The sequence below is a fragment of the Balaenoptera borealis genome (genome assembly GCF_965194805.1).
Source record: "Balaenoptera borealis genome assembly, chromosome: 2".
Classification (NCBI taxonomy): Eukaryota; Metazoa; Chordata; class Mammalia; order Artiodactyla; family Balaenopteridae; genus Balaenoptera; species Balaenoptera borealis.
The window spans coordinates 157650281-157666752 of record NC_138867.1 but is presented as its reverse complement, the minus strand read 5'-3'; the positions used below and the strand labels follow the sequence as shown (position 1 = coordinate 157666752).

General features: G+C 45.8%; 1 protein-coding gene and 1 long non-coding RNA gene across 3 annotated transcripts in view; one reads left to right on the top strand and one right to left on the bottom strand.

The window, feature by feature from the left end:
- Positions 1-3574, top strand: part of LOC309623865 — a 543116-nt gene extending 539542 nt beyond the window's left edge. The window contains exon 2 of the long non-coding RNA XR_014241700.1: positions 3450-3574. This is a non-coding gene — a long non-coding RNA (uncharacterized lncRNA). The remainder of the gene's footprint in view (positions 1-3449) is intronic.
- On the bottom strand, positions 1319-10130 carry RPL26L1 (ribosomal protein L26 like 1). Of its 2 annotated transcripts, none has more exons than XM_082381118.1 (4): positions 10026-10130; positions 9520-9696; positions 2423-2563; positions 1319-1632 (listed from the first exon to the last, which is right to left on the bottom strand). In XM_082381118.1, the coding sequence occupies exons 1-4, from the start codon at positions 10113-10115 to the stop codon at positions 1504-1506; spliced, it is 537 nt and encodes a 178-aa protein (XP_082237244.1). In that variant the 5' UTR covers positions 10116-10130; the 3' UTR covers positions 1319-1503. The 2 variants fall into 2 exon arrangements, with proteins under 2 accessions (XP_082237244.1, XP_082237245.1); XM_082381119.1 differs by having other exon boundaries at positions 10022-10089.
- Positions 10131-16472: the final 6342 nt, after the last annotated feature.

Genomic DNA, 16472 nt, shown 5'->3' with positions numbered 1-16472 from the left:
GCCCAGACCAGCCATCAGAAGATGTCATCCTAGTACAAATATAATCTAGTTTGAAATCTGACTTTTATGCAAATTTGGGGCCCTGAAACATGTGTTGTTCGAGAATGAAGACAAAACCTCAAATTAGAAAAATAAAGCACAGCCCTCTGGTTGACCTACTTATGCTCCCTAGACATACAGTTCAGTGTGCTAACATAGCCACCATGTTTTGGGCACCTGCTCTATTTTATGTGCTGTGTGTATGTATGCATCCTAATCCACAGCACAAATTTACCTAGTCATAAGCATCATACAAGGGCTATATGAAAAATACAAATGCACACGAGACCTGAAGAGTTCTCTCTTCAGACGTACTGTATCACAGAATCTCCAGACAAGAGGTGGGGACTATTTTAGCAACCACCCACGTGACTCCTAAAATCAGGGGAATCTGGTGGACTGCTACTTTAATTTTCAGCCTTGAAGATTAGCGTTCCAGCTTCTTACGTAGACTAGAGAAACAGAGGGTCATAAAAATGGCTGTCTGAAGACCAGAGCAGGACTTGAATCAAGATCCGTCTGGCTACAGAGCCAGTATCATTCCGCCTACTCTTAAATCAATGCCACAGTCAGAGCATGCATACTGAGTTCTGTGGTGTGTGATCTTAGCAATCTTCAGTGAAAAATCATTCCTTCTTTGAGTGCAAAGTGAATGTCAGAATGTGAAATAGAAGTTAATTGAACAATAATAGCGATATTAGAATTTATACACTCACACTTTCAAAGTGTGCTCAGAAATAGCCCATTTGATCCTGGCATTTTATTTCTGCATTTTCCATGAGACAGGAAGGCAATGAAGGTATTACCATCTTTTTACTACTGAGAAAATGGAAGCTCAGAGAAGAGCTGTTTGCTCAAAGCCCTTTTTGACTGTCCAGTGGTAGAGCTGGGATTGGAGCTTGACGACTGGTGACAGTGCTTTTCCCACTAAGCACTAATGCTTTTACTGCTACAAATACGTAAATTCTTCTCTGTTCCATATAAATGTGTAGGCTCTTGTCAGACTCCAGGAAAGGGCTGACTTAAGAGCAGGAGGAACGCCAGAGGCAGATGGCTGTGGGAGGTGAATGTCCTTTGATGCACCGAGGCCTGGGTTCAAATCCCAGCTCTATCTCTCATGCTCTCTGGGATTTGGACAATTAACCTAAACTCATTTTCTTCACCAGTCAAAATGGGAAATAACTGATTCAATCAACATTCATTAAGAAACACCAGTGTCAGATAAACCCTGTGTTACTAGAGAGCCATAAAAGGCAATAAATATGTTTTGGAACAAGAAAACATGTCCAATTTTTATTCATAAAATTATTAATCGAAACAGCAAAAGTAGATATACAGAGCCACATATCAATAACGAAACAGGAAGGAAATGAAACGTTCCAGAGACACCTCGAAAAGTTTCAAAGGAATACACACCAGGCAAAAGAATCTACAGATAAACCGTGGTTGCACTAAAGGTAATATTCATTCCTGCATTTTCTCAATAAGTTCTTCCTTATATTTGCCTTTCTCTTTTCCAACTTGTCGAGATTTGGCTTTTCGTTCAAGAATTTTTTTCCGATCTTTGTCCAGTTTTAGCCTGGTAATAACCACCTGTTAGCATGAGAGAATAAACAGATATTGAATTTTTTTTTTTTTTTTTTAAGGAGAAAGGACTTATAACCACAATTAATCTTATACAGCAGATCTCCCCTCGACAACAGCAGCTTGGGTTCCTTCTTCTGCTACCCAATGCCCAGCTCCTAACTCTTGAGGATCTAGAAGACCATTTAGATAATTTAGTGGTACGAAGTGTCATTTAGCTTGTGAAACATTATACTACCGACATGGATGGTTTGTCTATCCATGTTGGCAGTATAATTTGCCCTTGGCTGGCAAAATGCCCTTGGCTGGCAAAATGCATTGTTTTAAAAATACCTGCATTCCCACCAGCTACCGGGCAATACAGAGATCATAAAGATGAGTGAGACCCAACCATTCTGCCCTTAAGGATCTGAAACTCTGGAGGAGAGACCCTACAATACAACGTATAAAATGGGAGGTTAAAGGAGGAACAGCATATTCCACCAGGTGGGTGTGAGGGCCGAAGGAAGAGGTGTTCTCTCTTCTCCCTCTGGACACTCTCTGGTGGGAAAGTGATGCTTGGAATGCCTGGAACATTCTTGCTACCAGCTTGCAGACGGGGCCTCCACCGAGGACGACACAAACAGATAGGGAAAGGAACTGGATCTCTTACGATATCACTAAGCCAGTGAACCAACCAAGCCTTCCTCCCAAGGAAGTCCTTACCGTGGCCGCCTGTGCAGACAGTACCAACAGCCAACAACTCTAGTAGGAATGCTATGCTACACGCCCACTACCACTGCGCAGTCCCGGGCCATACCTTGCTTGGGTGAATGCCCACGTGGACAGTTGTGCCATTAGCCTTCTCACGCTGCACCCGCTCGATGTAGATGACATATTTCTTTCTGTACACCTGGACTACCTTGCCAATTTGCTGACCTTTGTAGTGTCCTCGAACCACCTGAGAGAAAATACAAAAGAGAATTCTCCCCATTTCTAATGCTTGAACATCACAGTGAGGAAACTAATTATCAGGAACACACAGGCTAAAAATAGAACTTTTTGTATTCAGGCAAATTTTGAATTTTGATTCAATCAAAATCAGCTGGGTTTTTTTTTTTTTTTTTGGTATAAATCTGCTTTGTATTATTCTAAGTCAGGTGGAAATTCTTTGCCTGTATTTTTTTCTTCTCTTACCTGAACAAAACATTCCTTGAACTAAGATGGTCATCACATGACTAGTCCTGAGAGTACAAAAATATAATCGCTGTACATCTAAAACTAATACATGTTAGGGACTTCCCTGGTGGTCCAGTGGTTAAGAATCCACCTGCCAATGGAGGGGACATGGGTTCGATCCCTGGTCCAGGAAGATCCCACATGCCGCGGAGCAACTAAGCCTGTGCACCATAACTACTAAGCCCACATGCCACAACTACTGAAGTCCTTGCGCTCTAGGGCCCATGTGCCGCAACTACTGAAGCCCATGTGTCTAGAGCCCGTGCTCCACAACAAGAGAGCTACTACTACTAAGTAGCTCTACTAAGTAGCTCTACTAAGCCAACACAATGAGAAGCCCGTGCACTGCAACAAAGAGTAGCCCCCGCTCGCCGCAACTAGAGAAAGCCCACATGCAGCTATGAAGATCCAGCGCAGCCAAAAATAAATATTAAAAAATAAATAGGGGCTTCCCTGGTGGCACAGTGGTTGAGAGTCTGCCTGCCAATGCAGGGGACACGGGTTCAAGCCCTGGTCTGGGAAGATCCCGCATGCCACGGAGCAACTGGGCCCGTGAGCCACAGCTACTGAGCCTGCGCATCTGGAGCCTGTGCTCCGCAACAAGAGAGGCCGCGATGGTGAGAGGCCCGCGCACCGCGATGAAGAGTGGTCCCCACTTGCCACAACTAGAGAAAGCCCTCGCACAGAAACGAAGACCCAACACAGTCATAAATAAATAAATAAATAAATAAAAGAACGTGAATTTCTTTAAAAAAAATTAAAAATAAATAAATAAATAAAACTAATACGTGTTGTATGTCAATTATAGCTCAATTTTTTACAAAAAGTAAAATAAAAAAAATATATAATCACTCTCAAGATCTAAACAGAGAATGGTTAAAGAAATTATACTTAGTAACTGAATCACTTTGCTGTACACCAGAAACTAACACAACATTGTAAATCAACTATATTTCAATTAAAAAAAAAATTATATTGAGATTCTCAGGCAACCATCTAAAACCCATGTTTTCAAAAAACAATTTATGACCAAGGAAAATGCTCAAGATATGACCTTTAGAGAAAAAAGAAGAATACAAGGCTATATATATAGTCTGAATCTTATGTGTATATGCTTCATATATGTATATGGCATGTAACATGAGATGAAGATATATCCAGATGTCAATAATGGTTGCCATTAGGAAGGAAGGAGAATTACTAATGACTATTTTTTAATTTATGTTCTTCTAAATTTCAAGATTTCTACAATTAATACAAATATTTTATAGTCAGAAAAAAAAATAAAACGTTAAATTAAAATCTTGTGGGCTATTTTTGCAACTAAAAAGCAGCTCATACTCCAATTCTATTCAAAAACCAACTAGATTATGGTTTCCCTAAAGGCAGGAGCCTATTAAACAGTAGCCATATAAGCATAGAGGAAATACTACATGTAAAGAATTGGCGAATCTCAATACTCCTAAAATGTCTACCCACATTGTTCAGCTTACTCACCAGGGTGATTTTCAGGTTGAAAAGACAACAGCCATGCATGACTCACTGAAAATCCACCACAGTCTACGTGACCAGAGACCCTCACATGGAAAAAGTAGGTGAAAAAGCCCCTATTAACTATCATCCTGATTGAAGAAAAATGTTAATAAAAGGAGTGAAAGGAACACCCGTGATAAAGAGAAGTGGACAAACGCTAGACCCAGCGAGGAGGGAGACAGGATAAGACTCAATCGACTGTGGAAAGGTGAGGGAGAAGAGGCGAGGATGACATCCAGAGTCTGGTTGGGCAACTGGATGGATGGATGTGCCTTTCCCGGAGGCATGGAACATGAAAATTCCATACACAGCGGGAAGGCCAACTGGGCTGGTGACAAAGACCTGCGAGTCATCCAAAGAGATGGCAACTCAAAGCCTGATTTTACTTAGGGAGCTGGTGGTATGAGAATGTAGAAATCTGAGAAAAGCCAACATTTTGGAAGAGCTTACGAAAGAGACTGAAGTGGCCAGGATGAATGGCAAACCAGGAAGTGTGGTGTTAGAGTAGCCAAGACAAGAAGGTCAAATGCCCTAGGATGGTCAGCTACTGGAAGGATAAAGTAACAGCTGACAAGAAGCTGGTCACTGGTGGTCATGGCTACAGTGCTTTCGATGGAGTGGTGGGATGGAAGCCGTACGATAAGGCAATGAGTTCACCGGACGTGAGAAGACGAAGGTGAAAAAAGACTGACCCAAGGAGCTTAGATCTGAAGAGGATGAGAGAGGACACATGTTCAACGTGGATGTGAAGTTAAGGGATAATTTTCTATTTTTAAAGAGGGGGAAACATGAATATGTTTAAATGCTGATGAGAAGGAACAAGTATGGAGGAAGAGGTAAAGGAAACTGTAGAGAAAGGGGATAACGGATAGAAGGATCTCAAGAGGGGAGAAGAGAGTGGTGGATGTCACATGCAGTGGCAGCAGGATAGCTTACACAGAAACAGGGATTTCTCTTTCACTGTAACAGGAGAGAATGAAGACGGGAGGGGTGCAACTGCAAGTAAGTCAGAGGGTGTGGAGCCGGGAGTTCTGCAAGATCCTGGACAATAGTTCTAATTTCCTCTGTAAAATAGGAGGCATAGTCAACTGCTCAGAGAAAGAGGTAGGTGAGATTTAGAAGATTCCAAGAGAGAAAAGGCAGTTTTAACAAACCTAATTGGGACGATTTTATTCTCCTGGTCAGAGAAGTGCTTACTCAGTATGGCCTTTGGAGTTAAGAGACCTGGATTCCTGGCTCAGACACTCATTTTCTATATTATTCTTTATTACTTTACCTGAGTTTCATTTTCTTCATATCTAAAAAGGAAACCATTCATAACCCCACAGGCATTAAAAAAATGGCAGCTCCTTCTCCCCTGCCCTCCTTTTCTTTTTTTTTTTACACATTTAAAAAAAATTTATTTATTTTATTTATTTATTTTTGGCTGTGTTGGGTCTTCGTTGCTGCGCACGGGCTTTCTCTAGTTACGGTGAGCGGGAGCTACTCTTTGTTGTGGTGCGCGGGCTTCCCGTTGTAGTGGCCTCTCTTGTTTCGGAGTACGGGCTCTAGGCTCACGGACTTCAGTAGATGTGGCTTGCAGGCTCTAGAGTGCACACTCAGTAGTTGTGGTGCATGGGCTTAGTTGCTCCGTGGCATGTGGAATCTTCCCGGACCAGGGCTCGAACCCATGTCCCCTGTGTTGGCAGACAGATTCTTAACCACTGCACCACCAAGGAAGCCCCTGCCCTCCTTTTCTTTATCTCACCTTCCAATTCCATCCAGTCAACAGTTTTCATCCATTCAATAAATATTGACTGTGCCCCTGTTGTGTGCCAGGCTCTGCACTGAGGTCAGGTAACAAAAAAGAAAAGTTCTCTGGCCTCACGGAGCTTAGTCTGATGGGTAGTAGGCAGTTAACAGGTAAACATGCAAATATATAATCCTAACTGCAACAGGGCACATGGGAAGATACTGAGAGGATAAAAAATGGTCTATGTCATATTAAGGTGATGCTACATGGTTTTTACATCTGCCAAAACTCACCTGTGCATTTCACTGTATGTAAATTATGCCTCAGTTTTTTTAAAAAAATGATCTCAAATTGTGTTCATTGCTATGAAAAAAGAATAAAGGATGCTATACTAAAATACTGAGTAGTATCTGGGAAGGCTTTTCTGAGGAACTGACATTAATATAAGAGCTGCAAAAGGAGGAGTTAGCCAGGTAAAGGGGAGAAGAGCACTCCAGGCAGAGGGAGCGTTCTGGACAAAGACGCAGAGGGAGAAAAGATTTAGGTGCATTTAAGGACCTGAAAAGACCAATGTGTTTGAAGTACAGAGCATGTGGGGGATAATGAGATGAGGTCAGAGAATTAGACCTGGACTGGCTCACACAGGGCCTTGTCAATGATTTAGATTTTACAGCAAGCACATCAAGCACCACTGATAGGTGTTAAGCAGGATCTGATTTGCAAACAATGCCACTCTGTGGAGAATGGACTAGAGTAACAGTGGAAGCTACAGATGCTTTGAACTAAAATGGAAATATAAAGAAGTGGTCAGATTCAAGACTTATTTTGGAGGTAAAATCAACAAGACTTAGTGATAGATTAGAAGACAGGGGTTAGGGAAAGTTAATAATTTAAAGGTTTATGGTATACCTAAGTGGGGAGATAGAAGTGTCACTTATTGAGGTGTGAAAGATGGGAGGAGAATCCGATCTTAGAGGCAGTGGGAATATCAGGATCTCATGCATAAGAAGCTTTAGATGTCTGTGAGATATCCAAATACAGATGTTCAGCAGGCAGTTAGATCTACAGCTCTGTGGTCAGAAAAGTAGTTTGGACTGGAATGTAAAAGAGGAAGGTGTTAGCACAGAGCAGACATTTAAAACTTTAGGAATAAATATTACCACCTAGGTAGACCACGTAGGCCAGCCAATGGAAGACCAGGTGCAGGCCCTGACAAACTCCAGCATTTAGGGACCAGACAGAGGAGAAATAGCCAGCAAAGGAGTCTGAGAAGTTGCAAGTAAATTGTGAACCTGAAGTGTCACAGAAGCTAAAAAGAGAAACTATTTCAAGAAGTAAGGTGGTGCAACCTATGCCAAATGCTGCTGAAAAAGTCAAGGACGGGGCTTCCCTGGTCCCTGGTGGTCCAGTGGTTAAGAATCCGCCTGCCAATGCAGGGGACACGGGTTTGAGCCCTGGTCTGGGAAGATCCCACATGCCGCAGAGCAACTAAGCCCGTGCGCCACAACTGCTGAGCCTGCGCTCTAGGGCCCATGAGCCACAACTACTGAGCCCGCAAGCCACAACTGCTGAGCCCATGTGCCGCAACTGCTGAAGCCCACGTGCCTAGAACCCGTGCTCTGCAACAGAGAAGCCACTGCAATGAGAAGCCCGCGCACCACAATGAAGAGTAGCCCCCGCTCGCCACAACTAGAGAAAGCCCACGTGCAGCAACAAGGACTCAACGCAGCCAGAAAAAAAACAAAAACAAAAGTCAAGGACAGTGAGACCAAGATGTGACCACTGAATTTAGTCATAAAGAGGTTGGTGGGGACTTCCCTGGTGGCGCAGTGGTTAAGAATCTGCCTGCCAATTCAGGGGACATGGGTTCAAGCCCTGGTCCAGGAAGATTCCACATGCTGTGGAACAACTAAGCCCATGCGCCACAACTACTGAGCCTGCACTCTACAACCTGCGAGCCACAACTAGTGAGCCCACGTGCCACAATTACCGAAGCCCATGCGCCTAGAGCCCGTGCCCCGCAACGAGAAGCCCGCACACTGCAACAAAGAGACAGCCCCGCGCAGCAACAAAGACCCAATGCAGCCATAAATAAATACATACATACATAAATACATAAATAAATAAATAAGAGGTTATTGGTGATCTCAGCCAAAAGCAGTTTCTGTAAAGTAAAGCATCCAGATTTTCCAGGTCTCTTGCAAAACTGAAGAATCTGACAACAACTGAATGTAACTGAAGAGTCTTCATTTCCCTATCACAGCAATGGGCTGAGGGTATATGACTATCTCTCTTAAAAGAGCCCACTTCCTTTAATTTGCCTAACTAGACCCTAGAGGCATTTGCAATCCCCCCATTCTAGAACATGTCTGATGGGAAGGATCCAGGAGAGAAGAGGTTGAGCCATACTTCTGAATTATTTTTTTCTACGCTATTCCTGTCACAGTCTCAGCCTAACTTATCCCCTGCTTCCACTCTTTTCCTCCTCAAAGCTTCAGAGTCCCAGTGCCTTAGGTGATCCACCAAATCCCTTACTTCATTCTCTAAAACAATGGTTCTCAACTGGGGGAGGGTGGCAGGGGTGGATTTTGCTCCCCAGAGACACTGGGCAATACCTGGAAATATTTCTGCTTGCCATAACTGTGAGGAGGTGCTACTGGCATCTAGTGGGGAGAGACCAGGGGTGCTGCTAAACATCCTACAGTGCCCAGGAGAGCTCAGCACAACAAGGAATCATCCAGCCCAAGAAGTCAATAGTGCTGAGGTTTTAAGAGGGGCCTGTAGGTCTTGTGCACTGTTAGTGTTCTAGGGAACACTGCCTGGGAAGTGCTCAGTAAATATTCCCTCAAGGGATGAACATAGCCCCTGTCTATTTTACTCACCCTCACTTCCCCTCCCTACTACACATCCTAATCCTAAGCTCCAGTCACAGAGAACTTATACTTTCTCACATGGGCCGTACTCTCACAGTTTCAGGCCTCTGACTTGCTGCTGCTTCTCCATTCTCCCTGCCAAGTCCAGCACCATCAAATGCCCAGCTTCCACTAAACTCCATGATACCAAAACCCTACTCTTATCGCAAAACATTCCCCTGCAAAGTCTGGTTCAAATAGCCACCCTGGGCAATGCCTGGCAAACTAGCAGCCTCCGCAGACAAAGTAAGAAAACAAGAGTTTTGCTTGGCTGGGACAGTATATTTCTCAAATTATTATTATTAAAGAATTGAGTTGGAATGCTCTAAATTAGGCTGGACAGGCGCTCTCTGGTGACTCTGGGCCCCATCTCCGGTCTAACACATCTGCAGGGTCACATTACCTGCCAGTCCTCCACGTCCAAGCACACTCGACGTTCTCAGGCAGAGGCGGCGCCCGAGCGCCACGCAGCTGGGTAACTAGAGCCCGGAGGACACGTACCTGGACCTCGTCGTCCTTGCGGATGGGCATGGAGCGAACGTTGTACTTCTGCCGCAGCTCCTTGGAGAGCGGAGACGACATGATCTTCCTGCGCACGTGGGAGGGGGCATTGAAGTGACGTTTGCGGTTTTTGCTGCGGTCCGAGGTCACGAAGGGGTTGAACTTCATGGTGACGGTCTGCAAAGAAAGGCAAGGGAGAGAGCGAAGGGACGCTCAATGGGGTACCGGGGCATTCTCTCCATCCGGGACACTTCTCCCATCCCCGCACAAGGGCTCTAGGGAGGTGGCCTCGGAAGAAGGCGACTGAAGGAAAATGAAGGATGGGAGGGCTCTGGGTGTTACACAGAGCAAGGCGTACGTGGGAAGCACATGCTTGACTAAACGGATGTGGGGCGAAGGTGGCACTGGGACCTTGAGGCTGACTGAGGGAGGAGGGCTCGGACTGCACGGTTGGGGGTCACGCAGAGAGACCTCTAGAGAGGCATGCAGCCCCTGCACTCACCTACCTGGTGACCGCAGGGTTCAGACCCTGGGCGCGCAAGGCCGGAAGTAAGGCTTCCTTGCCGCTCAAGCGCAGAAAGAAAGCAATGCTCCATTCCTATAGGAACGAAACTGAATAGCGCCCCCTCAGGCATGGGGTGGGATCGCAGTGCCTCGTTTTCGGGGGCCATGGGAGCGCTAGGCGGCTCCGGGAGTCATGCCTGGAAGCCGGTGACTTGGTGCCGCTGAGGAGAAGGGGCCTGCAATAAAGGCTTGTTGATGTTCTTTTCATAGGTACATTTTCAGTAGTCTCTCTCCTACCCCAAACTCTTTGCCCCTGTTACCCTCCGCAGAGGTCGTCTAGGCGTATGGTAGGGGGGATTTAACATCATGATTTAACATTGCTGTAAATGCAATCGGCTAACTTGCTTCTTCAAAATCACCGAGGAACCTGTTCAAAATGCAGATTTTTGTGTTCCACCAACAGCCCTGCGAAGTCAGACAGCGTTAGGTCGGGGTCAGGGGCTCTGAATTTAGAGCAAGCACTTCCCCTCACCAAAGATTTTGAGACGCACCCATGTTTGAGCGTCATTACAAACCAACCACTTGGCTTTGCAAAACTTCACCCCAGTCTTTTAGCCCTTTTTAGAAGAGCTGGAGTTGTAGTGAGACCTGAACCCAAGTGCCTCTTCACGTTGCTGGACCTTGGCTCCTTATCTGTGAAATGGGGATGATCTTAAGTAGATGACTCATAGAGTTGCTATGAGGACTAAATGAGTTAATCCGTTTTATGTGTTTAGAACAGTGTCTGGCGCACAGCGCTCAATTACAGCCAGCTATTATTCCTAAAGAGAGCGGAGGCCTTGCTCCAGGACAGCCCTAAGGACAGGCCTCACCAGAGTCAGACTTTTGCCATTAACTCCCAATGACGCAAACTGTAAGCTTTCCGTGTTTGATGTAAACACGTGCAATGCGCCATGCTAACTGAAGCTGTGCTCTCTCTCCCCTTTTAACTCCGTTGAGAGCCTTCTTTAAAAGCCGGCTAGGGCAGCCGGGATTCTGCGGACTAGCGCGCCTGCGGGTTTGTAGCCATTGCCCCGCCCCACTCATTCCGGCCCCGCCCACCCCGCCCTGCCCACCTTGTCCCCGCCTCGCCCCGCCTGGTGGTGCCCGAGCTCCACCTCCCGCCCGGGGTAGGCAACCCAGTGTCGCGGGCACCACCCCTCTCGTCAGACTGAGAGTCCCTCTGCGCGGCCTCTGGGAATGAAAGGCCTCCAATCCCGGCTCCGCTGTGCGGGAGGCTCTCAGTGATTGGTTGATTCATTCATTGAATGGATTGATTCATTCAATTCATGTCTATTGAGCGCCTACTTTGTGCCAGACGCCAGATAGAAATATAGAAGAGATGGGACTTCTCTGGTGGTCCAGTGGTTAAGACACTGTGCTTCCACTGCAGGGGACACGGATTCGATGATCCCTGATGGGGGAACTAAGTTCCCGCATGCCCGCGGTGGAGCCAAAAAAAAAAAAAAAGAAGAGAAGACTTGCCCGACTCAGGCAGGTCCCCTGTTCTCTCCCAGTTTATGGGTGTTCCCTAACATATGGTGATGATATTATGAAATACCAGCATTTACTCATACTCATGATCAACAATGGCATCTGGCTTGATCTCTAGACTTGCTGGGTGCTGTTTAAGGTTTAATTCCAGATCCCCTGAGGTCAGTGTTGGAGCCCTCTGGCCTTCAGACTCAGGGAGATGGCTACACCTGGGCTGTCTGCAGAAGCCAGGGTAGCAGCAGTAAGCGGGGTGAAATTTGTTGAGGCAATAGCAACTGAAAGACCACCCATTACAGGCTCCAAGAGTAAGGACGTGGGGGAAGGGTCATAAGAAAGGAAGGTCTTAAATGTCCTCACCACACACACACACACACACACACACACACACACACACACACACACAAAAGAAATGGTAATTATGTGAGGTGCTGGGAGTGATAACTAATGCTGTGGTAATCATGATGCAGTATGTAAGTGTATCAAATCAACACGTTGCACACCTTAAACTTACAGAATATTATAGGTCAGTTATATCTCAATAAACCTGGGGGGGGGAAAAGGAAGTCACTTCTCATGGGCATGGCAGGGGCAGACGCCATTATGACCGAGTGCACATAGATGGTCAGAGGGCTTCTAGAGCAGCCCTTACAGTGTTCATCAGACCAAAGCCCCCTGATGAATTCATTCATTCATGCATTCATTCACCTGCTCACTGGCTCCTTCTCTGCTCACTCATTACTTCCCTATCACATTCACTAAGTCATTTACCCACACATTCATTCATTTACTCATTAATTTATTCACCATTTATTTGGTACCTACGTGGAGCCACACGTACAGGGCTAGATCAAAGAGATCTGGGGAGGAGTGAAGTCCCGTCCCTGCTCCCAAGGAGTGCAGGACCTCACTGGTGAGGGGCAGCCATGTGAGGGTAGATCATTACAACCCAAGATTATCAAGATGTGTTCACTCTCAACCAGGGCGGCAAGGCTTTTCTTTACCCCCACCCTCTGCCCACTGTGGCTCAACAGAATTAAGACAGCTACAAGGACATCGCCAGATAAGATGATGAGAGAACCTCAGCCAGGGTTTCTGTCATTTTAATAAGGATTTAGTAGAATTGGCTACTATCCTGCTTCATGCCTACCTTGGAAACATGCACAGGGACTGGTGTAGAAGCCCCAGGGCCTAGCACAGCGCCTGGCTCAGAGGATAGGCCAGGAGAATATTTTTATGTCTCCAAGGCAGAGGGTGATGTGGTGGGAAAGTGTGAGAGCCCTGGATTCTGGCTGCCTGGGTTTGGATATCCACCTGGCTCTGGAGCTTTTGGATAAGATATTTAGCCTCTTGGTCACTCACTTTCCTCATCTGTGTAATGGGAATAATGAGAGTACCCCCCTCATCAGTTTGGCGTCAGGATTCAATGAACCCTCAGCACAACGTCTGGCACAAAGTAAGCACTTAATACATGGTAGAAATTATTTCTTTAAAAAAGAAAGTTTATTTATTTATTTAAGCCACGCTGCGCGGCTTGTGGGATCTCAGTTCCCTGACCAGGGATTGAACCCCGGGCCCTCGGCACTGAAAGCATGGAGTCTTAACTGCTGGATCACCAGGGAATTCCCAGAAATTATTATTTCTTAAATGAGTGAATAATAATGGCTAGTTGTATTAGGCTGAGCATTTTACTGTCACACATTGTGCTAACAGCTTTACGAACATTACCTTATTTATTATGGTAAACAACCCTTTAAATTGTCCCTTTTACAGGTAAGAAAACAGATTCTGAATGAGATGGGAGCAGAGGCTGAATGCGACCCACCATGAGATATTCAATATGATTATTGTTATCTGGCAGCCAATAAGATAATGAGGAGATCCACTGTTATTAACACTGGAAGGTGTCCATTATGTGAGGAAAAAAGTAAACTACAAAATAATGTTAACAGCATGATCCGATTTTGTTTACAGAAGACTATCACTAAAACATTAACCATGATGATCCCTGATTAGTGGGATTATGGGTGACTTTAATTTTCCTTTTTTTCCTTTTTGCTCTTTTCTGCTTTTCCTTCAGTGGAGCTATGAGCATGTATTATTTGTGTAATTAAAATCATGTTGTAAGGGTTTTAACTTTTTGCTTAAGAAGATGTCCAGTGTTCAACTTGGCTTTCCTTTGTAGGTTGTTTATTTTATTTATTTATTTTTATTTTATTTATTTATTTTTTTGCTGTGTTGGGTCTTTGTTGCTGTGCGCGGGCTTTCTCTAGTTGCGGCGAGCGGGGGTTACTCTTCATTGCGGTGCGCGGGCTTCTCATTGCAGTGGCTTCTCTTGTTGCGGAGCACGGGTTCTAGGCATGTGGGCTTCAGCAGTTGCGGCACATGGGCTCAGCAGTTGTGGCTCGCGGGCTCAGTAGTTGTGGTGCACGGCCTTAGTTGCTCCACGGCATGTGGGATCTTCCCGGACCAGGGCTCGAACCCATGTCCCCTGCATTGGCCAGCGGATTCTTAACCACAGCACCACCAGGGAAGTCCTGCAGGCTGTTTAAAAGGAAGAAAACAGAAACCAAAAGTACCCTCACTACTTTCAATTCCCACCTACCTCCTTTTTTTGGGGGGTAGGGGGTGTTGGTTTAGCCTTTTGACAGAGATGACTGTAGCGAGTAAGCCAGAACCATACAATTCTTCATAACCCTGGAGTCAGGCGGATGTGCGTTTGAATTCCAGCTTCACCACGTGCTAGCTCTGTGACTAAGTTACTTAAATCTCTGTTTTCTTCTTCCTAAAAACGAGGTAACAGCCACCTTGTAGGATTGCTGTGAGGATTAAAAAAGACAAGACCTGAACAAGCACTCCTTGCCTGGCACGTGGAGAATGCCTAACCACTGGTAGCTATTACTACGAGAGTTGAGATAAAAATAAGTTATTTTGGTCAGAATAAAGTGCATGACCTCATCACCACATAACTGACAGAAGACAACTGCTGGGGGGCAGGGGAGGGGAGGGTCTTGGGTGAATGTTCTCCACACAGGGCCCCAAATATTCCTGGACCGCGACATCTATCTGCTGGAGCAGCTAAGGAACCAGCTTCTTAAAAAGGGATTAGGACCGCCAGTGCCCTGGCACATTGAGAAAATGTGTACCTTTGTTTCGGGCAAGAACCAAAATCAAATCTGTGACTTTTAGTTATAAAAACTATACAGCTGCCACTCATGAGCCGCACTGCCACACCCCACTTCTTCCCAAGGTTCACAGCCCCACCTCGACCCCAAGCAGTGTGAGCTCAGCATGTGAGGGTCGCTCCTCACCGAAGCACCTCTACGACTTCACCTCTTCTGCAGCTGTAACACCTCCCCAGGAGAAGCCTTTTCTGCCTGAACCACCACAGCCCCCAACCCGTCACCTACACCTCTCTGGGTTTGCACCATAAGCCCTGATTGAGAAATCCTCTTGCACGAAAACACTATAGTCTGCACTTGGTTAGGTAACTGAAAGAACTGGTTCAAGGGAGAAATCATAAAAATGACACACATATACCTTAAAGGTTTTACATCAACTTAAAACACATTGGCCCGGGACTTCCCTGGTGGTCCAGTGGTCAAGACTGCGCTCCCAGTGTAACAGGGAAGAGCCAATTTTGACTCCATGTTGGATCTGTTTCTTTGACTTCAGCCTTTGCTTTTCATTGCTTTTATTATAATCATACATAATGGCCTGCCTCAGGGAACCCTACCCACCTGTGAATGGCTGCAAGAAATTAACACATCCCCTCCCCGAGGCTGGCCACTCCAGATGTTCTGCAAGACTGATGGCCCTTTTTACTTTACTTCCTCCTCGCCTCTCCCTCTCTATGCTGCCTTTTTACTTTACTTCTCTCTCTGATTCTATAAAAGAAACTGGCATCCAGACCCCAATAAGATGGTTTTTGGGGGGACTCTAGTCCACCATCTTCTCGGTCTGCTGGCTTTCTGAATAAAGTTGTGTTCCTTGCCTCAACACGTTGTCTCTCTATTTATCGGCCTGTCGTGCGGCGAGCAGAGCGAGCTTGGACTCGGTAACACCAATGCAGGGGGCCCAGGTTCTATCCCTGGTCAGGGAACTAGAGCCTGCATGCCGCAACTAAAGATCCCGCATGCCGCAACTAAAGATCCCGCACGCAGCAACAAAGATCCCTCGTGCCGCAATGAAGACTGGTGCAGCCAAATAAATAAATAAATATTTTAAAAAAGAAAATGAAAAAAACCCCCCCAAAAGCCCCACATTAGCCCATCTTTTGACCCTGAGCAAGGCCTTTCATCGAGAAACCTCTGCTGGAGTTCATTTTCCTTATGTAAACTATGTCCTTACATAAACCAACCGCAGGGCTCCAGGTTTCGTTTTCTTTAACGTGGAGTGAGAACTTACTTTCAATGTGAATGCAGAATCCTCACCCCAACTCTTTTCAGTTGCCTTATTCACATTGAATTCGTGGGGTTTTTTTGGGGGGGGTAGGGGCTGAGTATCCCCTGCAGTGGAAGCACAGAGTCCTAACCACTGGACTGCCAGGGAATTCCCTGAATTCGGTAGCATTTTGAGGAGGGAGTGGCAACTCACCGTTATCAGGTCTCTCCAAAGTATTCAACTTAGTTTTACTAGACTCTTCCATTTTTCAGTCATATTTCATTGGTTAACTAAGTCATGTCACATCACTACAGCATAAAGCACAGCTGGTACAAACAGGTTTGGGAGCACACCTCATTGACTACCGGTGGGCATATGCTCTCGATCTCTAGCTTTGAGTGTCACAGTAATTCAAGTATCGCACAGAATGTTAAAGAGAGGATGGGGAGGGTCAGTGAAGAGTTTCTCGCAGACTGGGTCGCTCTCACATTCATCTCTGACGTGTTTATCCACGTCCGTGCTGTTCCAGTGAAGGC

What these genes read in the sequence shown, in the direction of transcription:
- RPL26L1 (XM_082381118.1), bottom strand. Translation starts at nt 10,115, where the DNA reads ATGGAGCATTGCTTTCTTTCTGCGCTTGAGCGGCAAGGAAGCCTTACT. An exon ending in CTGAACCCTGCGGTCACCAG is followed by an intron (nt 9,697 to 10,025) that starts GTAGGTGAGTGC and finishes CTTTCTTTGCAG; the next exon opens with ACCGTCACCATGAAGTTCAA. An exon ending in GCAAGGACGACGAGGTCCAG is followed by an intron (nt 2,564 to 9,519) that starts GTACGTGTCCTC and finishes ATTTTCTCTCAG; the next exon opens with GTGGTTCGAGGACACTACAA.